The sequence below is a fragment of the Lepisosteus oculatus genome, chromosome 9 (genome assembly GCF_040954835.1).
Source record: "Lepisosteus oculatus isolate fLepOcu1 chromosome 9, fLepOcu1.hap2, whole genome shotgun sequence".
NCBI lineage: Eukaryota > Metazoa > Chordata > Actinopteri > Semionotiformes > Lepisosteidae > Lepisosteus > Lepisosteus oculatus.
The window spans coordinates 43912159-43940047 of NC_090704.1; the positions used below are offsets into that span (position 1 = coordinate 43912159).

Here is a 27889-nt window from a genome sequence, read left to right on the forward strand (position 1 = left end):
TGTGCATCAACACTGCCAAAACTCTGTGTGAATTATAGCCCCATGGAGGCTGTAACCGATACCAAATTTGTAATGCTTTCAATTACGACAGTGTGTTAAACTGACAACTTACCAAGATACTTTGATCAGTGTTTTTGTTGTCAATTTCCGTGATGGTATGTGACATTTATTATAAGAATGTTTAATAAAAATTCATTGTTGTGTTTCTTTTGTGCATCAGTGTGTTTTAAGCAGTTTCCTTTTGATTAAAATCAAGGATTTTTATTAGTGTTCACTATACCATAGAAAATCCTGTTTGCCTGTCTACACATTCACCAAAAATCCTCTCTTCCTCTGAAAAAGCAAGTAATTCCGTTTATAAACCAACACATTATTAATTTTGTGTCTTATAGAGTTATCAAATATAATACTTTTTTTTCTAAAGATAATGTTCAAATTGACAAATTAGCAAAAATAAATAAAATTGTAATATTCTTATCTGCATACAAGTAAAAAGAGGAGTAACACTTTTTTCTCCACAATGCAGAGGTGCCTATATCTGTTCCTGGACAGCCACAACAAAGTACAGTAGGGCTTTTCGGTCCTTTAGTCAGGCTCAGTGACCACTGTAGCAGGCAATTTGTTCAGTTATGCAGCTTAGAGATACTTTTAAATTAAAATACCAACACCTTGTAGCTCGCAAGGACCGCAGTTACCTGTACTGGAATTAAATGAACTGATTAACTGACTAAACTGATCAAACGTGTTTATAGATCTTTACAAATAGATGATTTAAAGGGAAACTATTAATCCTGCAGGACTGAGGATCTCCAGGCTCAGGGATGGCCATCTCTGCCGTTTAGGGCAACAGTGTCATATTACACAGGACATAAATGTTAAATATATATCCTGACACAATGCAGTAGGTTTGCACAAAGAAAGGTTAATACAACATTGATGAAAAACACAAGATGTGTTTTAGCAACAATTTCCACAAAAACAATGTGTTTGTTAAAGCAAAGCAAGAAATACTCTTAAGGATTATCAGAACACATACTTAACCACCTACTGTAAGTGCCCGAAAAATATACTGGTTAATATTATTAAAAAAATAAAGTAATTCATGTTATCCTTCAGGATTCCCCTTTTAAATTCAATGAGCTCTTTCAAGAAATGCCAAGGCTTAAAGAGAAAGGATACCTTTTAAAACCTGCCTTTTCTCCCCCATCACATTTATACACAATGCAAATAGTCTGTCTTCCAGCACGACTGCTGACATTCAAACCACTGAAACTTTCCAAAGCTCAACATCGAGAGAGCAAGTGAGCTGGCACAGTACACTACAGGGAAACAGCACCAACAACAGAACAGTGGAGCAGCACTTTGTGAAGGACGACAGGCCTTGTGGGACTACAAGTGCTACGAGTAAGACAACATTTTCACTAAAATTCCACTAAAAAACTGAGCATTGAGTAAGAATGGAATTCAGGGTCACTGGTTATTTTTTATGTGCTTCAAAAACACACATAGGGATTTTGTCTTAGCGTCTACTTAAAGTTCCAGGAGTAAGGGATCTCTCTTCTCTAGACATTTTTAATGTACAGGCATACAGTCATTTTGTATCACTGATTTCCTGCCAAAACAGATAAGACTGGCAATTCGGCAACCAATAAATTGTCAGCCCCACAGCCCTCCCCAGACAAGCTCTCTTAAACTTTCAACAAAACACTTGTTTCATGAGAATAATGCATTCAGTCATTACAAGAGACCTGTTCTGCTCTGCAAAAGCATTTCCATTCATTGAGAAAGGCTGTCAGGGAATAACATCAATGTAACTTCTCTCTTTTTAATTTCTTTGCCTTTTTAACCTTTTTTGTTTCATTAAGCTATTTTTAGATGACGTTTGAAGAGCTAGGCAATTTCTTTGCTCAGTTCAACTTCTGAAGAGAAATGATTCCAACACCCTGATTCACAGAAAAAAAAACAGATACTGCATATTATGACTATCTGACCAGGGGCAGATTCTGAAGGCTATTCGTTTTGTTTTTCAATGAAATCTGCAAAAACAGTTGATGCATGGGGTTCTCTTTATCAGCATTAAAATTGCACTGCTGACGGATGAAAGAAAAAAAGCTTTGTAATGACAAATGATCACATCGGGAAGGAAAAATATGATTCAGCACGGACATAGAAGTGGTGGCCGTCTGAGTAGCATCCCTTGAGTGGTAAAATTTGTCAGTGGGGCTGCCACAGTCGGTTGCTTCTCAGAAGAAGGTGCATTAGGAGTACAAACATCACGTTTCAAAGGTATGAAACAGATAAAAACACGTACACACTTGGACACGTACTGTAAAATGCACACTCTATACCCCTTCCATATCTTAATGCTCTCTGGACATGCATGTCAGTGTGCCTCCCATCTCAGGACCGCCACGACGCCGGTGAACTTCCTGAAAGCTTGTTTTCTCCACTGACACCCACGCCGCCCCCCTCTACATGATGGAGCAGGTGAAGCCACAGCACTCCTTCAGCAGGGTCAGCCCCGTCTTGGCCACGAACGGTGTCGAGGTTTGCTGGGCCCTGGAAGTCATCTTCTTACCCGATTCGGGATCTGTGGAAAAGGGCGTCTTTCTCAGGGACAAGAGCACAGCCAGTTGGAGCAGGACACAGGATTGTGTGGCAAGAAGGAAAGGGGAAGGGCAGAAACAATCCAGAATTTCCAGGAATTCCCAGAATTTGTTCTCTTGTGCACAGTACCACTCACAGTGGCATTTTTTATCTTTCTTTTTAGAAAGAAAAAGATTTAAGTGAATTAGTTGAAGGTATTTTTTTCTTCTTTCTTTCTTGCTAACACCTGTGTTTTTCAGCCATAGCCTAGGTCCAAATCTGGAAAAATTATTTTTCCTCCCATTTGGGAGTGGAGAGACTGGGGTTATCCCATCAGTCTCCATCATTTGTATAGCCTTTGAGCAAGCACAGAACACTTCGTTTTTATTATTTTCTCTAAGACAGCATACCATTTACTGTAGCTTTTTCAGAATATGCTCAATATTCATTTGAGCTCATTCTCAGCAGGGGCTTCGATTGTGAAAAGGGGTTGCTTGTGAGAAACAAAAAATAAACAAACCAGTCTTTGGCGCTACAAAAACAGAAAATCCAAATGAAATACTTGCTATAATAACTAAACAAAGTACTGTCGAATTGTGAAATGATCCCCAGACAACAACTCTGCAGAAGAGACATGCATCTAAGAAGTTAAAAAAGTATTAAAATCCATTAATAAAATAGAATTAACAGAAAAAGTCTTAGTGGCTGCTGAATACTTACTAGTTTTCTTCAATCCACTTTTAGGAAATTTAGACTGCAAGAAGTCTGCCATTTCTTTGTCTTCCTCTCTTTCTCTATTTTAAGGAAAACAAGCACTGGTAAGAGTTCAGAACTGATAAAAACATTATTAAGCTCTTTTCAGTTACCTACAGATCTGGAGACATGCTGTGTCATTAAGCTGAATTCAATAGACAGTTTTATCCATGATCATATTTTGTTCACAGTTATGACTCTAAACACTGAAAGCCTGTTTTTCTTTAGTTTGTATTTGCTGTTGTCATTTTTTCTGACTCTACCCCCATGTCAATATTTTGGAATGAAATATTAATGAGCAGATGTCTTCACCAGTTCTATTTTTTCCAAGCCATAGAACACTCTGTCAGTATCCCAGACTATACATATTTTAAACAGAATGGGAATGGATTGTAAAAAGAAAGAAATCCTGGTTCAAAAAGCAACATTGTCGCTCCCAATATAGTTAATCCACTTTTCTCCTATGTGATTCATTGATTAATTTGCATTTACCATAATATTATCCCAGGTTTATGTACAGGAAAAGCAACAGAGGCACTGCTCAAAATACCACAAACTGCCTCCATGGTTTATTTAATTGGATGTCTGCAATTGCAGAAAAGAAGCTGTGAAATCCTATTAATTTAATAACTCTGTTTTTTTTTTCTTTTAGCCAAGAAAATATCCAAAACCTCACTGGCTTTACAACCATATCAGGCTGATTCTGTTCATAACAACCCAGTGAAGTTGACCAAATCGTGGTCTAGAAATCTCTTTCTAGTTCTGCACAGCAATGAAAAATGCATTCTGAAACACGAAGAGGGCCAGAAAACTAATTAATGTGGCTGATATATACAGTACCACATGTACATTAAAATTAATAAGCTATTATTTGCGGTCCTGCAGAATGTGACACTAAAGATCTTGGCCAGCTTAATCTTAATCAAACCTTAATCTTTCAAACTCAACGTCGTCCACGAGAAAGTCTCTGGTTTCCACCAGTTTATGTATTTGCTGGAGAAGCTCCTCTTCTTTCTGTTTGTCCTCCTTTGACTTGTCTTTATCTGGAAACAACAACCGACAGAATAGTCTGTGAATGCTAAGGTGCTAAAAAACAATTCAGGGATCAGTGATACAGAAAAAAGTAAGCACATAAATTCCTTCTGAGCCTTCTACCCCATACAATAATTTAAAAATGGTATATGACAGCCTAAAAGTATAAAGGAGACACAACAATACAGAATATTTCTGTTAATGTATTAAATAAATTTAGTAATAGGTATAAATAGTTATACAATATAAAGAGAAACCAGAGTACGCTATGTTAATAAGTGCAATTATTACCATGCCATGGGCTTAATACAATCAAGAAGCAGAAACTGCTTTGGTTTTGGAAAGGTTGCATTTCACATGGAGCTCTGCTTGAAGTGTGTCCCATCTCTTTTACTGTCTTTTCTACAGTTATCACGTTCCAATGTTGTGAAGGGCCCTTATGTTACATCTGACTGGTTTGCACATCACAATGATGGAAAAACATAATTTTTCCTGAATATCTGAATATCAGATGCACTGAATATCAGATGCTTCGCCTTTACGATCTATTTTGTTTTATACAGTAGATTTAACGTATGTTCTGGATTTTTCAGTTCAGCCTCTCGTAATGTGCAGATCTCCACTTTTGTTTTTGACCTAAAAAAAGACACTTGTTTCTTGACTGCACGCAAGCTCTACTGCCTGGTGCTTGCTGTGTCATGAGACAGCCTAATTAAGGGCTGTAACTGAGTCTTGAGCTTGCAGGCAGTCGTGCTCTCTGAGCTACGTTTTGGGCTTCCCGGAGAAAATCGGCAGGGAATTTCCATGTTTCATGAGACAAGTCAACAATTCAGCTCAGATACGCTGTCTCCAGAGGCCAGCTGTATGTGTTGGTGGCGTTTTCACAGAAACTTTGTCAAGCTTACCTGTAGGAGTTGTGTACTCAGACAACCTTTTACTGAAAATGAAGTGTTGTTTATTTTAATCCCTCAATTCTCTCCAACAATTACATAGTTCTGTGTGTTGTGTGAACTTGTCTTTCAGCTCTCTATAAAAACACACTCCACTGTACTTAGTGTGTGCTGAGTGGTGTCAATGTTGATATTGTGGATCATTATGGATCAGGGGTGAATAAATCCCTGAAAACAATTCCATGGATTCACAAGAGCAGAATAAATTTCACAATTTTAATTTCCATATATGACAGAGATTAACACGAGCAAATTGCTTTGATGTTGCTATGTTGGAAAGAAAATTAAAGATGTACAAATCAAGGACACTTTCAATGGTGTTTCAGTCTAGATAAAATGACTACCCCAAGAGATATTTCACAGTGTAAAATAATTTCAAGCTCAAAACCAGAATAATGCAGCCATTCACAAAGGCTGTAGAATCTAATTTACCTGGTATTGAAACTATTTTCTGCAGTTCCTTCTTAAGTCGTGTTATTTCCTTACACAGCTGAATATCATCCATCCTACAAAAGAATGAGAGTTTAGTAATTATTTAATTAATACTTACTGTTGTTTCAGTTATGGCATAGTTTCAAATAGAGCCATTCACTGAGAATGCATACATTAATATATAAGGACATCTTATCTCCCCTTCACAAAATTATGTTTAAAAAAATGTATTAAATAAATATATTTATTTCCAAACATTCACAGCAGTTCTTGATGTTGCTTAGTGTTGGCTGAGAAGTTATCAATCAATGACAGAATCAATTTTTGTATTTTACGCAACATTCTTCACACAGAAAGAATCACAAAAGCTATTGGAAGGCTTTCACACCAGAGAAAAATACAATAAGAGCAAGAGGGTCAATAGTATTAATCTATGCATGTGGTTTCAAAGCCTAGTTCTAAGGGAACCACTGTGTCTACTTTTATTCCCAGCTGGGCTCTTAATCATCAGTGTTAACTGATGCGTGGAATTCATCTGCATGCTTGTTTAGATGTTTTTCTGCACTCTGCCTTTGGTTTAAAAAAAAACCCTGATTAAATTATATTATTTAACACTATGCCGTCAACTTGCCAGTTAAGAATTTGTTCCATTGTTTCTCAACAAGGTGACCCATTCATGAGGTTTAGACACGGGCGGAAATGAAGAGAGCCACTCTCACAATGGTCGTTTGTTTTTCCTATTCAGCTAGAGTCCTGCCATTTGAATTTCATCAAACCCCGTCCCAGTGACAGGAATTCTGAAATTCGGGAATCGACGCAGGGTCAGCACCAACTGCAAAACTCCAGATGCGAGTTTTCAGGCTGGGAACCGAAGGAGAATGTAAAAACCCACGTACAATTAAATTGCGCGAGATTAAGAACCACATTGGAGAAAACAAAGGCCGAAGAAAAAGTGATTCCTCGGGACCAAGGGTGAGAACCTCTGATTTGTGGAATATTAACAGTAAACTAATCTATACTGTCTCAGTTTAGGAAACAACCGGTTTCAATTCCAGCTTTTGATAAAGAGCTCTCACAGTACAAAATATGCACACAGATAATGACAGCAATTCTCTGGTCTGCTGTAATGGCTGATCTTGAATGTAGAATTTTATATAGAGTATAACGTATAGTTTGAGAGCAAAACCAAGGACACTGGAAAAAGCATTGCGAAGAAATGGGAAGCACTCAGTGCACATCTCCAGCTGTAAGGAGTGGTGAGCACAGAGACTTGCGTTTGAATGATCTCAGGACACAAATCATCCCTTAGGAGGAAACCCATGTGTCTGGGTTGTTGATGGACATGAAGTGGCATCGTAAACAATCATAAACAGTCTGCCAAGGGTGTCAGAAGACAACCTCACCTGTCTGCCACGAAGAGGCCAAGAAAACCTCATCGAGATGAATAGACGGAGCCCAGACATAATTCTGGCTTCAAAACACTCTCTCATGTTCTGTGTTTCCATACTCCAGCAGCCTCAGAAAGCTATTTCATGGCGAACATGTCAGACAAAATCACACATCACAGGCAGGCAAAGTCCAGCTCAGTACAGCACAAACTGGTGATTTTGTTTTTTTTTAAAAAAAGAAAAACTGTTTTCACTCTCACCTTGCAGAGAAATTCCTTAAAGACTTTAAAAAAACGTTCCTTTGTTAACACAGAGGAAAAAAAAGACCCTTTGTGGATTTTTTGAAAGGTTTTGATTTGTGCTTTTCTTTTTCTTTGAAGTAAACAAACGTATGACTCCAGAGATGATTCTTTTTGTTCTCGTGTAATAATAAATGCTCTGAGAACAACCCTGCTCTCACTCCACACACGCGCTCAGTATTCCACTGTGTGAATGGAAAAACTACCTCTAGCAGTGAGGCGTAATGCTGTGCTGCCTTAAAAAAATCAAGATTTTTTTCACCAGCATTTCTATCTGAAAAGTTCTACTTTCTAATAATGCACATTCCTCACACTGCATATCATATCGGGGGGCTTAATGAGGGGAATACAGCAGGCTGGGAGCAGTGAGCCGTAGGAGCAAAGATGAGTACAGCTGACTGGCTGGTACTGTACTCGCAATCTCTTGGATTCCACTTGCAGCAGAGTCTTACAGCGGTAGCAGAGCGGAGAGTGGGGGGAGGGTGTGAGTCTACATTCGTGCAGAAGGCTTGTCTTTCACTGTCTGCCAATCTCCCTCTCGCGATCACCAAGGTGAGAGACTCAGTTTAGCTGCGTCCTCTGTGCTCTATTGATTAAGCCAGGCTGTCACTCAAAGTGGACAGACTTAAAGGTGTGAAAAAACTTCCTCTATTATGTGAAAGGCACGGCGACTGCACATCAGAATATTTAGTGGGCTGAGTGACAAACACGCAGTTCTTTGTAGGCCCGTGTCAGTGAAATGGAGCCGGTGCACACATCTGACCCGCTGTTAATGGAGGGACAGGCGAAAGCGAAAATGGAAACACACACAACAAATTCTTCCCCAAATAAGTGGCTAAGAATAACTTCACAAAACAAAACACAAACAAAAAATGAAAACACCCCTTGTGCTGTAACCACTGATAGAATTCTTGTAGCACTGAAGCACTGAGCTAGATTTCAGGAGCTCAGCAGGGCTGCTATGAGTGGTGCTGGCAGACAAGCAGGAAACGGTCCTGCCTATGGACAAGGGGGAAACAGTTCCAAAACAATGTCCCAGATTGGTGACTGGGGCCTGTCTAGAGAGATATAAAACTAGATCCCGATTGCTTGGTCATTAAAGATCGTAGGGCACTTTCTGGCACAGAAGGGTTTTAACCCTGGTGACCTGCCTAAATACCACCCTGGGCTACTACAATCTGGCCTCTCTAATACTTCCCCTTAATGCAGCTGGTGAAGCTCTCACCTCTTGGGCTCCACTGCACCAGTGGATGAAGCAGGTCCCCTACTACTGTATGTGTAAACAAGAACCATCACGCAAAAAATCATTATTACGAAATCTGACTTTTACAAAAGTGAATAGTACCTTGATCAGCTATGCATCATTTCCCTCTAGGAGATCTTCACAATCTGACAACTGTTGTTTTATTTCAATGAAGTAAAACATTTTAATCCAGTAATCGGCCGTTCTTGTAGAATGAAGAACAGATGACTGTGGTTCCTGAGGAATGAATCCCTGAACCTTTAGCTCTGAGATTTCATCTGCAGTCTCAAATACATAGCTACCCTGTGCATTAGCTTGCCTGTAATTGCCCAATTATTTCAACAATTTTCTCTGTCCCTGTTGAACCATCACTCTCTCTTACATACGCATGCATATCGTGGCCAACGGCTATTCTCCGCAAACCAGAACACATTTCATTTGGAAAAAAAGAAAGAACCACATACAGCTGTCTGAGAGAGAAAAAATGAGAGAACTGGCTTGGCCCCATGTTGATAATGGATTAAAAACCCAACAGACAGCTACATGAAGGGAGACTACAACTAATCTCTCCTCAACAGCCCTGGAGGTTATTTCCTTATTAAAAATGCGCTTGATATTTGGGCTGACAATTATTTAATATTATTTTAAACTGCACCACAGCAGGGACAGCTGTTTGCAGCCTCAATGAAGCTCAGACAGTCGGAAGGAAAATGAGCAGCAAAAGCGGTTTTATTTCACCATTCAACAGAATTCAGATCAGGTGCTGTATAAAAGCCTTCAGCTGGACAGAAGCACTACAGCAAGAGTAAGAGCTCATTTTAGTCTCTTTATGGATTACTGTATGAAGGTTTTCTACACAATCTGCTCCTTTTATGTCATTGAATTTGAAATTGTCTACTCTTAATCAACTGGGTTCACTGGTACAACCCTCGTACTCACACAGGGGAAAGAAGGGTTCTTTGTGTCCATCACATACTACTATCCCATCCACATATTCTCAGGGAGCTCCATAGCCCCAACAGCAGAGGAAAGGGATGAGGTGGAGGGCAGCGGCAGCCCTCCGTGATTTCACAGCAAGCTCTCAGGTCCCAGGCAGACTCCTGAGCTTGTTTGACACCAAAGGATATGGTGGCCAGCTCAAATGTGGCCACCTCATCTGGCGCCATACCAATTCCATTTGGTGTATTTAAGTCACTGACATTTAAGACCATTTCCAATGTTTAAACAAGACTTCACTGCAGCATGAAGAGAATGGGGTGGAAGTGGGATGCAGCACGATACAGTATATGTGAGAAGAAGATTATTTATAATATTTATAATGTTTTAAGTGAGGAAACGACTAGTGATGACAAAGTACTGAGAGCTGAGTCTGATTGGACTTGGCTGTTGTCAGCCCTCTTAAACTTTTATTATAAACTTCATTATGGGGCTCAATAGCATCCAAAACAGGCTCAACTCCTCCAAAGAAAATGAAAATTTTCATTTTCTGGATTATTACAGTTGTTTGTAATACGTTTTTAGACACTTTTTAAACAGCTTTTAGAAAGAGGGATGAACACAGTGAAACTATACAAACCAATTTTATCATTCTGTAAAACCATTTTTGCTAAATCAAGTGGAAAATAATTGTGTATTTACCCCATTTATTTATAGCAACAAATCTTATTTTCTTCATATGTTCTTGCGTCAAGCTAAAAAAAAACAGAAGTGACTAATACAATCCAGTAATCTACTCTTGTAATCATCTATTTTTATGTGTCATATTTCACCCTCCTTCTGGAGTGCTAGGAACCTTGAAATAACCAGTAAAGAACATTGAAGGAATTGACAGCAGGTCAAAATGTTAAAAGTGAAAAGTAATAAAATGACCTGAAAGTAAAGCAAAGATAAACGGAGTCATTTTCAAGGGTCAGAACAATTTTCCTTATACTCTGTTTTTGATGGCAAACTTTCCTAAGTTGCCAGGACAAACTGACTTTTAACCAAACATATCAAGAGTTTTAGCTAAGATTTCTTGAAAACAAAGTATGCCTTGCAATTGAACACATAATATTGCTTGTGACGAAGACAAAACATAAATCAAGGCTCATCAGATTACATCAGAAATCAAAGGAGAACTTTCTGCACGTTGATTTAAGAAAAATCTCATCACAAGATCTGATGGCTTGGAAGAGAGCAACACATTCAGCCCAACACTTTTCTGCAAAGGGTTACAAACTTCATTTTATGAATGAAATTCCACCCTGTTGTGTGTTCTATTTACTTCCTGAGTACAGGTAAGTGTGTTATATAAAGAACACCGTGTAACTGTCATCGAAGAAGAGTGTCATTCAGTTTTTTTCTTAAATAAAAGCATAGTGTACTAATCTGGCTTTTGAAAAGGAGTACTGTAGGTCAGCTCTTTTCTGACTATCTGATAACGTTCAATCTGCTGTGAACTGTTCAATGACTTTTTTGAAAAATAAATGACTAGCAGAAGAACTTCTGATGGTAGCAGGAGGTCACACATCCAAATTTGAATGCAGGGCAGCTGGTGACACTGTCTGTAGGTGATCCCAGTTAATGCGCCTCTTCAGTTCTGACAACAAAAACAGAGGTGATATCTGACCTCGCTAAAAAAGGTTGTCAAAATGCTACCAGTTCTATTAGAGAATTGCTAATAATAGAAGTAGAAATAATTACAACAGCTCACTTCTGGAAAGGAGGAGTTCCGGAATGTTCCTTATAAAGCCTGTTTCTGTTGAATATGCATGCATGTACAGTATAGTCAAATTTTCCAAAATTCAAACAATTCGTCACTTTTCAAATCAAATAAAAGCAGCACAAGTTGCACAAAACAGACGGATGGCTCAAAATACCCGTTCAGAAAAGCCAGATAGTAGTCGTGGGGAATCAAACAGTTATTATTGAGTTTGACTAGTGAAAAAAGAATCTATTAAAAACAGGTTTGTCACAGGTAATGTTCTCAGTGCATGTATTTCCATGGAAACAAGTCTATGAACTTGAAAGCTACATGGATAATGAAAGAGCCAGCAAACTACTGAGATGTATGTAATATGTTTGTTTTGGATAAAATTGAATTTTTTGCAAAAGATTGCACCGTGTCCTTGAAAACGAAAGGCAAATAATTGTTTTGCCATGAATGACATCAGAAAGAACAACTTTTTCTTTCTGTGTATCTTGCAGATGCAGTGTCCGTGCTGACCTTGAGCCTTGTGCGCACAGCTCTTGGCCATTAGCATGTTGATAGTGGGACTCCCGCCGTCTCTTACACCCAGAGGAACGTGAGCTCTTGACAGCCCCCCAGAATCAGCACTTGGGGTCCCAGCACACAAAGCCTCAAGCATCTGCTCTCTTTCAAACATTCATTCCATCACCCACGCCAGCAAGCAAGTCTGGGATCGGACTGTGTCATTTGAGGGTGCAGGAAATGTCAATTACAGGGAAGCTTTCTGTCTCCATCTCCTGCTTAATAATGTGGTGATGCAAAAGAAAATAAGCCTAAAAGTTTTCAGTTTCCAACTATAAAGTATTGGCCATGACTGACCCAATAAAAGCACAAATTAAAATTGCAGCGGCGCAGTTATCTGAGACGCTGAGCTGGCTCAGCCACGACTTTGTCTGCACTGCCAAATTTCCCCGCGTGCATCTCTTAAATTGCGTTTGAGTGACCTTTTGTGCGAGGGGAGTTATTGTAGCTAATTTGGGAAACGCCGAGGCCTCTCGTCACTGGGATGGGGGTTAGTGTTAGGATTCGGAACCGCAAGGGACCTTCCAGCAAATGCCTTCATTTCCGATGGGTCCAGCGAAACGCCAAGCTGCACAAAGGGCTACACATGTACATGTTCTTGGATAAAAGCATTTGCTCTGTTTTCTTAATGCTATTTATGCCAAATGCTAAAAACTTGCTTTGCTCTACAGCTCCAGACTACCAACATACATGATACAGTGTTTCAGTGCGTGCATCAGAGAATCACAGTTCATGGGAAAATATTCTCTTTACGGCAGGGCCAGAGGCCTGCATTGCTGCAGTCCACTGATGCTTTTATGATTTAATAGCCGATGATAGGAAAATGTAAAGTTTCTAGAACTTGGTACTTTAATGATGAAAGGTGACCATAAGATAAAACTGTGTTACTTTTATCAGCAGAAATAAAGCTTCTGAAGCAGAAGGGCATGTGTTTGCCATGGGTAACAGAACATATTGTTCTCGCTTTTCCCCCAGTTCCATGACAACACGAACAAAATGCAGATTTTGAACCACCAATAAAAATTCAAATCAGCCGAATGCCGAAGGAGACTCACATGTATCTGAGCTCAGACTCTCTTCGCACCAGGACCTCGCGGATCCTCTCGATTTTGAAAAGCTCCCCTTCTATGTCATCTATCGTGATCGTGGAATCAGCCATTGACACTATGTCCTCTTCCACTGCAAGAACAAACACAAGACAGAGAAGGACCACTTGGTTAGTTGCGGGCTTTGTACACATTTGATCGGTTTTGGGAGAGAGGACAATAAAGTTCTTCTTTCAAATACTTAAAGTAATTGTTTTCATTTAAAAACAGAAAACCCACCCAAACTTGAAATCTACATTTTACTTCCTAAGACAGATTTTTTTACCCATCAGCAAAGTCGCTTCTGTATTCTCTTTCTATCTACTTAGCACTATCATAGCATTTTTATTATAATTATAGATTAAATTGTTTTTTTGAAGATCAAAAATGTGCCGGAACAGACATTTGGTGTGACTGCAAACTATTTGCACCATGGAAGCTACCTGCACACTTACTTGTAAAAAAATACAAAACACCAAAAATAAAAAAGAATCTTTTGTATTAAGAAACGTATTTATTATTTTATTGGTATGCTTGTGTTTTGTTGGTTAAAACTCTTAAAAAAACATTTTTAAGAGCATAGCTCATCTGCTTCTAAATAAAAAACCCATAGTTAGCTTGTCCAGGTTGAAACAATAGGAAAGATGCATGCCATTTGTGAATTACGAGTGTAAAGGACTGACAGTGTTGCTTATTGTAAACTTCTATGGTTCCTTTTCTGAGGGATGAACAAGAATGGATGTCCAGCTTGGAAGACATCCATCCCAATATTTTGAAACGCATAACAAATGAAACAGCCACCACCAGGATGGTGGCAGTTATAAATTCAAAATTGCCAGTCGAACACTGTTCCGCTTTACACTGTTAAATACAAATTTCTTGGACGTTGGCAGCTGAGGAGAAATAAAATTGCATGTGTTTCCGTTGTGTCAAAGTACATTGTGCATAGGTCTCGAGCATTTTCTCTCACAAAAATTTTTCGCTTGGACAAGCCCTGCCAGCTACATATCTGGAGACAGCGTGACACCAGGGGGAGAGAACACTGTCACATTCTGAAGCTGGGATGGAGCCTCTCTATCTGCAGGGGATGTTAAGAAACATGGAAATTGTATGTCCTAGATGGATTCTAAAATTACTGACTTGCAGAGATATGTCATAGTAAATTGTGTAGGGTAGAGCTCTTTAGAAAACCCCTGCATGCAACACACAGTTATTTTTTAGTTAGCAGAGTGGTGATTAATTAGAATACAATGTTCACATTAACACCTCATTAAAGCATTCACTCAATATACCACATACTCATACGTCATCCCACGAATGACAAGTGAGCTGCTCAAGACAAAGTTTGACAGACCCTGACATTAACTTAGTCAAATTTTTAAAATAATCCACTTACTGTATCTTGAGGCACACGTACAAGACTATTTAAGTGGATCTGATTTGTCTGAGCAGCAGGTCTCATTCCGACCTAGTGAATTTCCAGCTGACTTGGTTTAAAGCTGAGGTTAGTGTATAAAGCAGAAACTGGAATACTAAATCACACTGGGATTTTCTTCTTTTTCATCGGAAGTCACAAAATCCTTCTCCTTATTCCAGGGGCTGGATGGAGATCAGAGAACTACTGTATGCATTGTACAAACTGGGTTGTCAACCCCCCTGTCTACAAAATAGCTACAAAGCTATACTGTGACTCTGTTCACCATCCAGAAAAAGACTTCCAGCACGACCAAAGCTTACAGATTACAGAAATGAGATGCAATTGCCCACCACAGTCTGTGAAACTGCTTTCCTGAAAAAAATATGTAAAATCAAGCTTGAAAGTCAGCTATTATGTCCTTGTTCCATTGTACTCTTTCCTGTCCACATGTTTCTACAAAGGCCTTGGTATTAAGAAAATAAATGGAAGTTATTAACTGAGGATCGGGAGAGATAACAAGAACAAGTCAATCTCATCCAGCTGTTCTTAATCATAATCCGTATGGAAATAACTATATCTATATCTAATGCAAATACAGGACCTCTATTTTGCATTTCTCTCATGAATCTCTCGTCCACCCCATAGCCACCTTGCTGCTGCCCCTTGGTTAACACCTCTCTGAATGGGGTTCAAGCCTCTTCGGCCTACCCATTAACAAAGCAGGCAAAGCCAAAACCATAAGCTACTCAGACAAAGCGTCTGACTCTTGGATGTTGTTGTCCATAGAGAACTTGCATGTGCCTACAATAGAGGCCATAACTAGAAGTGAATCACCAACTGGGTTCTAAAATGTTTTAATCAAAGGAAACGTGATTCTTTAAAAAGTTGTTTATTGATAGTGACGTTAAATTTCAGGTGTCTCTAGTGTCTGGAAGAAGGGAAGACATATAAAATAAGACTTAAAATTTTTAAGCTTTGTAAATTTTATTTTCTGAGGACCAGCTCTCTGCTTACATTATCTCTGGATGGATGATGACCCGAACAAACTTTGGAAAAGTTTGGAATGCCCTTATTTTAATGACTAGTGAAAAACTATCATTGATAACACTGAAGGCTAGAGTGTCTCTCCCTACTGTTTGACATTGTATTACTGGTTTACATTAGAGGTGGACAGAAACAGGTTTCCTCTGTGAAGCTATGGTGACCATTTTCCAATATTCTATACTGACTCTGTCTCTTTCTCTTTTTGAGAGGAAATGACATTATCACTATGTCAGGCTCACTTCAGTATCCACTGCAGAAGAAAATAATTAGACACAGTAAGACAGCTTCTCTCACGATGTGCAGTGCAATTGAATGTACCTCAATGAAAAGGAGGCACAGAATCCATTAGCAAAAACTGCAGCTCCCAGAGAGCAAAATCATAGTAAAAAATGTGCTTTGATTAAGGTTGGTACAATGACTTCAATACCTTGGGCTATGCCTTTTGGTTTCTCCACATCTGTCTTTTAAACCCAGATCCTAGCAGGAAAGTGGCAGCCCACTGACATTTTCTGACAGTATTTAGCAATAAAAAAGCAGTTTCTTTGAAAATTCAAATTTGCCACTGCTTCAGAGGATTGTTCACATGATTGCCAAAAAAAGAGGGTCTGTCTTTTTGAAAGGCAACGGGTTTTCAATATCACTTGTGCATAACAAGCATTTCAAAAAGATATTCAAGAAAATCGATTGATGGAATTATACAGACACTTGTATTATTGGAGGTAAGAATAGAAAACAATGTCAAGTCCCCAAAGATGTGAAGTGGTAGGGAGGTATTTTTTTCCAAAGCCTTCTCCTGTCACATTTCAAGGTCCTCTGTGTTCATCTGAGGTTCTTTCAAGTTCCAGTTCAAGAGTCAATGATTGACTCCACTATCTTGCCTATTCTGTGCTATACAGTGAAACATACAATAAGCCAGCAGCCACATCACTCTGCAACTCACAGCTGGCAACCGCCTGAAGCTCAGCAGGTGTGAGCCTGGTCAGTACCTGGATAGGAGACCTCCTGGGAAAAGGTCGCTGCTGGAAGAGGTGTTAGTGGGGCCAGCAGGGGGCGCTCACCCTGCGGTCCACGTGGGTCCTAATGCCCCAGTAAAGTGACGGGGACACTATACTGTAATTAGGCGCCGTCCTTCGGATGAGACGTAAAAACCGAGGTCCTGACTCTCTGTGGTCATTAAAAATGCCAGGGCATTTCTCGAAAAGTGTAGGGGTGTAATCCCAGTGTCCTGGCCAAATTTCCCTTTGGCCCTCACCAGTCATGGCCTTCTCATAATCCCCATCTATGAATTGGCTTTATTACTCTGCTCTCCTCCCCACTGATGGCTGCTGTCGCATCATCCAGGTGGATGCTACAGATTGGTGGTGGTGGAGGGGAGTCCCCATTACCTGTAAAGCGCTTTGAGTGGAGTGTCCAGAAAAGTGCTATATAAGTGTAAGCAATTATTATTATTATTATTATTATTATTATTAATAATAATAAAAGGATCCAACACTCCTACACTTACAACAACTGTAAGAGGACAGTAGGCTCAGGCAAGGTACCAGTTCTTATCTGAACTACATTTCCCAGAAAGCTTGGGGTGGAGGGGGGACCTGACCAGCTGAAGGAAGACAATTGGTCGGGACACTTCAAAAAACCAGGAAGTGGAGGCTATCTGGACACAGGGGTCAGAACTAATGCTGAATGTGGCAAAAGTGGGAGAAGGAGCCCAGAAAGTGAGGAAACAAAATAACAGATGGGACCATGGACAGTTAAATTGTAAGTTTTTTGGGAGGAGGAAAATTGTGACCTTTGAGAAGAGAAAAACGTTTTTGAATAAAAGAGTTTTTCAAAAAGTATTTTTGATTTTTTTTTTAGCAGCTAGGCTTATCCTATGGCTCTGTGCGAATCTGCTTTGTTAAGATCTGCCGATTTTAAAATATGTGCTATAACACCCCTCAACATATCTAACTCACAGTACAGATTGCACACTTCAGACTGGACAGCATGGGGAAACAGCACCAGCTAGGGCAGAGATCTACAGTGGCCATTCGCTGGATGATCTCACAGTAACTAACACCCTCCTCCAGTCAATTTCCTTCTCAGGTTGCTCCTTGGACTGACATGGCACCCACAACCTTAAGATGAAATTTAAAAATGTACTCCCAGAATGTCAGACTCCCACTGGAGATTCATCCTTCAAGTTTTTGCCTGAACCTTTGTGCCACTCAGTGTGCTATTACTCCCAGTAGATCTAAGGTGCCAACCTGTATAATATGTCACACGCGTTGTGTTCTGTGAATCATCAATCACACCGTTACTTTAAAAGGCAGCCAAGGTGACAATTTAGTTGTCCTTCTCCCAGAGAAAAAAATATACCGAGCTGGAACAGACCTCCTGGACTGCTTTCATTTCCATAATGAGGCTCAACTCATTTAAGTCCAACAATGGCGGCTCTAAAGGAAATAATTATGTACCATCTCTAATCACAGCAGCGACACTTCAGCTCAGACGAAGGTTTGAAACCTGGAAGAAGAGTAGAGCGTGGCTCAGCAAAGGAAGCCAGCTTTTGCCACAGATCTAAACCAGGTCCCTTACAAATGCTTAAAACGGTAAAATTAGAGTAAAGTCATGGTAAAGCACATTACAAAATCCAAACTGGGAGAAACCATACCACAGATTTAATACAGGACACAAGAATAGTACAATCATAAGAAAACTGCAAATACACCATGGTTGACTTCCCAGCGCCCATGTGTGGTCATCAGCAGGAAAACAGGTCATTACAGACACTTTATGATGGCTGAGGGATGAAACAAAAATGTTTGCTCCCCATAGGACAGAAAAGGACTGTTCAAAGAAATGCTTCCAAGGAAATGGTTTCTTGGAGATCTCAGCTTGAATCAGACTTGGCAGAGTTCTGAAAGCACAAATAGGCTAGAACTGAGATGGATACCAATTGAACGAATGGTGACTGAAAATGTCTTTCTTGTCCAGGTACTGCAATCATTTCTTTTTTCTGGGGGGAGGGGGTGATTTGCCAGAATGTGGGCTCCAAGTTCATTTGTTTCTCTTTCTTGTAGAAAGAAAAAAGTCAATTACCCAGAGTGTAGACTGCTGTTGTCTGGGCCTACTCGATGGTCAGAAATGTTTATGTACTCATAAAATACCATCCCTCTTCAATAGAGGTCACAAATGAAGCCAAATGGAGGAGCAAGGTATCAAGAGGAGTATTTCAGCATCCTGAAACAAAAAAGCAAAGATCACAGCCTTTTGATTTTCTCCAGATGACTGTGGTTTCCATAGGGACAATACCTTTTTTTGTTTTCTCAGGCTGGCTAAAAGCCTTTCCTTAAAAATGTTTGTAGACAGCAGACTGAATCTCTAATTGGAAACCCGGTTTTCAGAATAGTGCAGTGGGAAATACACAAAGAGAGTTGTGGTGGGTTGCTACAAAAGGCAATGTAAAAACCCAGTAACATTACCGTAACATACAGGATGTTCTAAAAAACTGATATAATTTACTGTCAGTTAAATATACTTACTGCAAGAAATGTATGCAACTGGCTAAACTACGCTGTCTCTTATTAATGAAGAGTAGACAACGGAGGATGAGTTTTCAAATATTGAATCATACAGATTCATTCAAGCAAAAGAAGATCACCAAAGCAGCCAAAACAGCATGAAACAAAAAAATTGCATCAGCAAACTGCATTGTACAATACAGAACCATCACTGCTGCATGGCTTTAAAATATGGTTATGTATCTGATTCAACAGAGAATGTGTGACTTGGAAATAATATGACCATAAAAAATGTTTTTATATGAGCCCAAAAAGTATTAAAAACCTGCAGAACATTTTTTCTGCTCAGCTGTCTGTGAGACTGAAATATCTGAAATATTTGTTTAAGGTGGATAAACAGTAAAATGGACATTGTATTAGTAGGTGCTCTCTAAACATACTACATTTAGGAGTAATGTTGCCTAGTTATCCTAGTTACTGAAAAACCAAAAGGACACCATAGCTAATCAAAATAGTGCTGGATTTTGACGATCTATTTATGCATAGTGGACAATGCAAAAAGAGCAGCAATGCAATACCAAACAGGTAATAGAATACTAGCCTTAGTTACACAATCAGAAATGCAACTTGGGTTTAAACAGAAAACTGGGTCTATAGCCTGGTGTGGCGTTATTATAAACAGCCAAGATAAATTGCATGTGACAGTTTCTCATTGAATTTGCAAAGCACACATCATTTTGACAGCAGCTGCAGTCTGATGGCTATTCTATCAGATGGGGAGAGGCTTGATTCAACTTAATTTGCAGCATTCTCTGAAACGTTTACCTAGAAATATCAGCTAAAAATAATTGCTTTTGAGAAGTGTCGACTGTAGACCTTCCACTTTTCCTTAGCCAGTTCTCTCAGTCACTAAGTCATTATAAGCGGTGAATGCTGACTATTCAGAGACAAATTGTTAGCCTTGAGGAAGCTGTGGGAAGGTAGGGGGTTTAATTTAAACACCAGTGATGTGATGAAAGTTAGTTCATATTGGTTCATCCGCTGTATTATTGTGCTTTCTAAACCATTTTAAACTAACTATTTATCTTAGGAGTGTTTTATTTAATACATCTGCAGTTCTGAGATTACTTTCAAATGCTGATTTTTGCACTCGTTGCAAAGTAAGACAAGGGCCAAGTGTTACTCCTTTCTAGAAGCTTAAATGTGTTTTTTGTGCCACCTGTTCTCATAACTTTAACGGAACCAATTAGTGACGTAAGGTCAAGAGCACTGCTGACACTTGCTGTAAAACACCAGAATGACCAGAATGAGTCCCACCCAAATTCCCATGAAGACCGTGTCCAAAACATCACCGCCCTTTGTGAATGAAACTCACAGCTGGCAGCCCACCAGAGCTCAACAGGTGTGAGCCTGGCCAGTACCTGGATGGGAAACCTCGTAAGAAGATTAAGGTTGCTGCTGGAAGAGGCGTTAGTGAGTCCAGTAGGGGGTGCTCACCGTGCGGTCTGTGTCCCTAATGCCCCAGTATAGCGATGGGGACACTACACTGTAAAAAGGTGCCATCCTTTGGATGAGACGTAAAACCGAGGTCCCAACTCTCTGTGCTAATTAAAAATTCCAGGGAGTTTCTTGAAGAGTGGAAATGTAACTTTGGTGTCCTGCCCAAATTCCTCCCCTGGCCATTATCGATCATGACCTCCTAATAATTCCCATGTATAAATTAGCTTCATTACTCTGTTCTCCTCTCCACTGAGAGCTGGTGTGCGGGGAGAGTACCGGTGCACTATGGGTGCCATCGCATCATCCAGGTGGGGGCTGCACATTGGTGGTGTTGGAGGGGATCCCCATTACCTGTAAAGCTCTTTGAGTGCAGGGATGTGCACCTCAGACTTTACTGGTTGAGAGACTCCATTCAAAGAAAGCACTCTTGGGACGTTACTCCAAAACCAACACTAAATCGGATCTCAAAACATACTTAACAGCGTGATTGATTATAACATTTTGAAAGCACTTCAACAGGTCCACTGTAAGAGCTGTCTGGGCAGATCTGTTGAGTGTGGGTGTTGATATTGGACACTCCTAAGCTGGTGGAATGAAGTGCCCCCTAGTTTCAGGGAAGTTCTAGATAGTTAATAATAATATTAATGTAACCCAGCATTTTAAAAACGCTTTGCTAAATGTGCTCAAAAACTAAACTCATGACACATGAAACTCGAGCCTTCTCTTCTTCAGCTTGTGGGCTGGCTGATTTCTGTTTCACTGGTGTATATATAATTTACCTTCACTTACTCTGTGTTATCCTGTATAATCCAGGGTTATCCTTGTATGCTCAGGGCTTCAGTACATCTCCAGAGGCCAGGTATCTCCACTTACTGTGAGGAAATACTCCATCCTCCTCATGGGTTGACTAAACACTTGTTCTTTTCCTGTCTGTCACTTCCAGTGCTGGTCCTCACCCTCACCCTTTTTCTCTCTGGGGACCTTTATTGTTCTCTGCCTTTTCATCCCTCTCTCTCAATCCTGGACATCTGTATCTAACACCAGTGGCCCCAAGATCAACAGGTGGTTTCCCAAACAGCCTTGAGAAAATGCCAAAATACCGTCGCGATTAGTTCAACAGATCCCCTCGGCTCTCCTATGTCTTCCTAATTCACCACATTGGTTTGTCACGCACATCACAAATAATCTCCACAGCGGGGCCTCGGCAGTATATTCTTGAAGGAGACAGAAGAGTGTTAGAAGAAGTGCTTAATTATACAGTGAGGTGTAGGTGTGCTGTCATGTTGCTGCAGCTGCTGAGTCATGTTGAGGCTGCTGGGTCACTGAGACATTCGAAAAGAGTCCGGAGGCGTTTTAATTACAAACTGGTTACTCGATTGTCCATCGGAGTGAAACAGTGCTGTTTCCAATTAAAACAGTTTTGAATGTAATGACAACCAGCAAATCAGATCTATAAGTCTTCCTGTGAAGCCATTACTGAGCAGTTTTACACCTCTGGTCCTGGAGATCTTATCCTGCTGGTTATATGGGGAGTTTTAAATGGTCAATGCGATGAGATTTGAGAACGTTAGCTTGTGCCAATTCAAATAAAACCTGGTCCACTTATGTTGGCCCATAACAAAAACTTGGAGGGATGCAGAGCCCATACAACTTTCAAGCAATTCTTGTTTACCCTTTCATTTTCATGATCACTGTAAACTGCACTGCTCAAACTCCTCCAGCCCTGCTCTGTGCCACACACTGCAATTTCTAACATACTGCATAAGATTTTCCTCAATAGGCTGTAGTGCTGCATGTTTGGAACTTGGCTGTCTCGGTTTTAATAAAGTGTAAAGCCTATGAACATGCAACAACTTTTGCACTATGATTGCAGGCTCTCTCTGGAATTTTGAGTCTATTTTAAGATTTCTTATTTCATTGTAAGAAAGCAGAGGTCAGGGCTCCATCTAGACTTGTAACTGGCAGGTTGTGAAGCATCGAATCCCAGTTGAGACACATCTATTGTTCCCCTGAGAGAGGTACTTTGCTCAAGTGGATCCAGCATTTGGAACTATTTCCGTGAAAAGTATCAGCCAAAAAATTACTCAGTAGTAATTAGCAAATCATAGCTGTGAACCGTTTAGCTTAGTGAATTACTGCAAAGATGGCGACAGACCTATTCTTGCCTCACTCGCCTCCCTGCATTGTATGATCCCAGTACCCAGAATTCCTAAAGATTTGACACTGAAAACCTGGTGACTTTGCCTTCTGCTGCTGAGTGCCTGGACTGCAGTATGACTCTCCAAAGCACAGACACTGGACTGTGATTCTGTCAGCACTTTCAAATTGAATCTGAAATATGACTTTTACACACTAGAATTTACTTCTGCTTGAATGATACTGTTTATTATTATTTATATTATTATCTTTTTCTCTTTTAAAGGACATGTACGGGAATTGGCTTTTTTCCTTCCTGAAAGGGGCATTCTATGCAGTACCCAAGACCCTCAGAATGATCTGAAGGTATAAATTGGATAAAGATTACATCCTCACAACAGCAGCTGTCAAACTATTGGAGGAGATTGATAGGGTTCAATTTCACAAGCAACACCTGTTTTCCAGTAGCATCCACAGGACAAGTGTGGCCAAGCAGGAACTGTAGAGTAATGACTAATAGCAAGTGTCCACTGAGCCACATGCAGCTCTGAGCTGTGATGTCATGTGGAGATTCAGATGACTTTAAACACCTGCTTTCAGTCCTGCTGTTGTCAGCTAAGCACGGAACCAAGACAATGTATTCTATTTTCTCCAGAAATGAACCTTCATTTTCTCCATAAAAAAAACAACGGTATTCTCCATGGTATTAACAGGTGACAAATCAAGGAGAGAATAATCATGCACATTATTTCTATTTTTATTTTAAAAACCAATGTGCACTCAATGGGCAATTGCTCCACTGCAATAATGCTGTCAGTTTTCGGCTAAACGATTTATAAATTAAAAGCAAACCAAATAAAGCTCTGCTGTCTCTGATCTTGCTGTTTTGTCAGACAGCCGCGGTCACTGCCTGGATTCCATTTCTCTGAAGTCTTCTGGCATGTAGTCAGTCAGATTGAGGGCCAACACAAATACCACTGGATTCTGCAAGCCACACATGGAACAGAATTCACAAGGCCACGCAAGCACTGGGAAATATTTTCCATTGGAAAAAGGAAACAGAATGTTATATATCCAACAATCATGTGAACTCTTAGTCGCATAATAAATATCTCCAACTAGGTTGACAAAATTGACAAGACTCATTGACAAAAGGGCTCCTTTCTGTATCTCAATAATGAACCTTCTTGAGTTACAACTACGGCACAAAAACCCATGGTACTCTAGGCCCTACAGCTTTCTATGTGTGCATTGGCAGGAAACCAGCTGTCCCAGCTGAGGGCTGTGACAGCCTGACAATGGGACACCGGTCTCAACTATTGCAGGACAATTTGGAAAAGCCAAATAAAGCACATCTTTGAGGGTGGGAGGAAATTAGATCAGCAGAAATAAGTCACGCCAGTAAGCACTTACAGTAAGGGAAGAACAGCAGTATTAACAGTGCACCCCCCTCTATGATATAAATTAGTCTTTTACAACTGTTCTCCAATTTCCATTAGCACACAATGAAATATCTTGCTCCATTCATAACGGTCCTTAAAACCACAGAAACATAGAACAGATCTGTCTGGATTGATTTATAGAAGATAAACTAAGATTTCTTTTATAACTTTCTGCTCAGCCTACAATTCATTTAAAACTTCTAGCGAAGGTATTCGGATAGGAGAAGAAAAAAGAATCTTGACCCTTTTTCGGGGTCACGGTGTTGAACCAGCGAACCAAAAGCAGAAAAGTATTGATAGACCAGTTTGAGAAAGGCAGACGCACATTACAGTATTATAGCAAAGAGTGAAGTTCACTCTTCGGCAAGATTAAAGAAACCAAGTCCTTTGAGAAAAGGGGGAAATGAACAAAGTGCCCCAGGTGATAAATGAAGATCTTGAAAAACAAAAGCTTTACTAACAGGGGAGCTTTGATATTTTAAACTCATTTTTTTTTCATGGGGAATTGCACAGTTGTACAATTAAAATAATGACAGAAAACGTGCTCCATACTGTACATGTAACAGCTGCAGTCAATTACAAGCATTGAGTGTTTGAAAGCCAGAGAAACAGAGGAAAACCTCTCATTCACCAAAATAACAACTGTAGTTAAACATTTCATTCAAAACCTCTTTCCTTAAACAACATACGTCATGTCCTTTTCTATGTGGGCTTTGCAAAATTCTTGCAGGGTCAAACATGTGTGATTTTTTAGTTGAATGGTGCAACACTGTCCAGTAGGTTCAATTCCAAGGTTCACATTTACTTGAAGACCTGCTTTGCAAAATGACAGAATAATTATTTTTCTTCTGGCTGTAGCAACCCAAGCACATACATACAGACTGTGTGCATCTGCTCAGTGCAGTAGCTTCTCCATTTGCCTTGAACCTGCCTGCTACTGGGACGTTATTGTCACGAATTCCTGAGACAGCACTTTAAAGATCAGATAAAGATCAATCTTTAAAGATTCAACTGCTAATTTGTGTTTTTTTTCCCTACTATTGTAAGGCATACACACAAAACCTGCAGATTCCGCTTATAGCCCACTCTGTGTCTCAGATTGCATGTGTCCTTACAAGCCTGAGCTTCAGGCAGGAGGCAAGGGAGACATTTGAACAGGTCCATCCCGGGACACAATCAGCAGTGTAGAGTAGTGAGTTTCCGAGGTCCCACCTAAACTGAGACTAAGGGCTTCAAAGCCCAGGTGTGAAACGCTACTGCTGTTTCCGTGAGTAGTATCCTTCACCAGACCGCTCCACCAGACCCAGGTGTGTACGTTCTGTTACTGCAATATGAATGCAAACTAAGCCACGTGATCCACGCCAAACATTGTCAATTAAATCACCACATTTAATATGCAACGCATAGACATATCCACCGCCGCCTCATAATACGTGTCAGGATGTTACAACCCGAAAAAAAATATTTCTCTGAACGATTTTTAGACCACGTTAACTTACCCTAAAGGTAAGAAATCAGCCAAAGAAATTGGAATAAATGCATTTTTTTTTCGAGACGGCGCAAGAGAAGGGAGCGAGAGACAAAAACGAGTTTTACTTCAGCGCTGTGATTGTGAAATTGTATGGGGTGAGAAGACAATTTTGAATGACCCTCTATCGTGAAATATGTAAAAACGGCACGAAATCGTCCACGTTCCTAACGGCGTCTCTCTCCCTGGAGTCATTGAAGGTGAAAATTAATTGACGACTGTCGGTTCACGGACCCCCATGCCGCCTAATGAGTCCAGCTTGTTAAAAATAATTTATTTGTCTTTTATGGACCTTTATCGCTTCTTCCGTTGACCTCAAAGACACAGTAAAAGGATGATTATAAGTACAAGGTGCAATGTGGTGAAGCTGTAGTGTTTTTGAGAAAAAATAATTTCCTCAAAATAGACAAACGTGTTTTGCAGTCTATATAGGCTATATGCTTACATTATAAGCTTTCATCTGAACTGTAGTCATTCAGCATAATCTATAAACACGAGGTTTACTCCAAAAATAACAATGCTATTTAAATAATGCAACAGCTTTAGTAACAACATATATAAATGAAACACGTTTGGGGAACTTTTCACCGAGAGAAGTACAGTTTGTTGGGTATTTTAGTTTTTAGGTCTCCAGATAGCAATTTACTCATAAAGGTGTCTATTGTTATCAGTTATCCTTATCGGTTATACCGCAGCCTGTTTTTATTTTAGGAGCCACAGAAAACACCCAATGTTATGCGCTGTACTAATAATAAAAATAATGCTCAACACTTTGGAGTATTTTGACAGATGTCAGTAGGAGGAAATTAGGACTTTTTTGAACGTAAGGCACTGAGGTTGACTACTCTAAAGAATGGATTCGGTTGCAAGTAAACATTTATAACATCCACACCTGCTTTGCATGTACATATTGCAGGGGTCTTGTTGACTTTTAACTACAAAAACGTGGAGAAACTGATCCTGTGTTTCAAGGGCACTTTTTGCGGTCCACCCGCCCAGAGGCTGCGCACCTCGCTTACCGGCTTTCGCTGCGTCGTCTTTCCACGTTGTACACTCCAAAGAACCGTACCGTTTGGACGATGTCTTCTCTTTTTCCATTCTCCCGGCTCACTTTTAACAATAAACCGCTGAACAAGACAATAATCTCAAAATAAAAAAAAAAATCTATGTCACTCAGATGGCTTTTTTATTTTCTTTACATACTTCATGATAGTACGCCGAGCAGTCCATGGCCAAAAATAAAAACCAACAATACGAGGAGATAACAACGTGCTGATGTTGACATCTGCTTAGCTGTTGCATAGGGTGTGTGGAATTTGCGGCTCGAGGTTTCACTACAGCGGTGAGAATGAATGAAATCCACGGGAAGAGATTTGCGCCCCCTTGTGGAATGGATGTGTAACAGTCCGGGATGCGCAAGAACAGACCATCGTAAAATATTCTGGAAGAAAGAGACTGTCCTTCTTAATGCTGATTTGATTATGTTAGTATTGCCTCTATCCGCAACACCCAGCTTGGGACTATCCCCACGACCTCTACCCTTTTACACAAGGTTCACCATTTTTTCCCACTTTAAAACCAGGGATTGATCCCCGCTCTCTCTTTTCCCTCCCGAGTAGAGTATACCTGCTTTCTCTCTGCCTTTCTAGTTTTACCTCCGCCGTGATGAGCACGCCCCGCTGCAAGGAAAACAGCCATAGAAATGTCTAGTTTTTTAAGTGTGAGTTATGTTGCATTTGTATTGTTTGCAAGAAATGCATAGAGTGCTGTAATAAAGTTTTTTTTTCTTAGAGATCGGTGTGCCCCGTAAGCCGTTTGCAGACTGTCTTTCCTAATGGCGCCGCCGAAAAAGGCACGTTCGTTGCGTCGGTGTGATGCAGTGGGGCGGCCTGTCTCGGCTCACAGACGGAACCGGGAACACAGAGGAGCGACTGCGGCCGGGAGACAGCCGAAGCACAGCGGCCGCGGGAGAGGTGGACCGGTACACTGAAGGCGGCCTTGATCTGACTGCTCCCTGGTGCCCAGCGCCCCCTGGAGGCTGCAGAAAGACCAACGAGGCTGCTCTGGGACGGGGCTGCCCACTGACCGCAAGCTTAGCTCCTCCTGGGACGCCCCCCAGAGAACCGCGAGGGCATGGGGTGCCGAAGCCAGGTTCCGGCCGGCCAGAGAATGGGTGCAGATCTCCGACTACGCCATGTGGACCTTTGAGTGTGCCCCCCCCCCTCCACATGAGCTGCCAGACCCCGCTTCTACAAGATGACGCCCCCCCCCACCGACCACAAGACACTGTCAGAGCTCCCA

At 40.5% G+C, this 27889-nt stretch overlaps 1 protein-coding gene across 1 annotated transcript; it reads right to left on the reverse strand.

Moving 5' to 3' along the window:
* Positions 1 to 1060: 1060 nt before the first annotated feature.
* On the reverse strand, positions 1061 to 27500 carry LOC102696198 (bMERB domain-containing protein 1-like). The gene is made up of 6 exons (XM_015355942.2): positions 26608 to 27500; positions 12989 to 13112; positions 5754 to 5827; positions 4268 to 4382; positions 3307 to 3380; positions 1061 to 2590 (listed from the first exon to the last, which is right to left on the reverse strand). Exons 1-6 carry the CDS (start codon positions 26684 to 26686, stop codon positions 2472 to 2474), a joined length of 585 nt encoding a protein of 194 aa, XP_015211428.1. The 5' UTR covers positions 26687 to 27500; the 3' UTR covers positions 1061 to 2471.
* Positions 27501 to 27889: the final 389 nt, after the last annotated feature.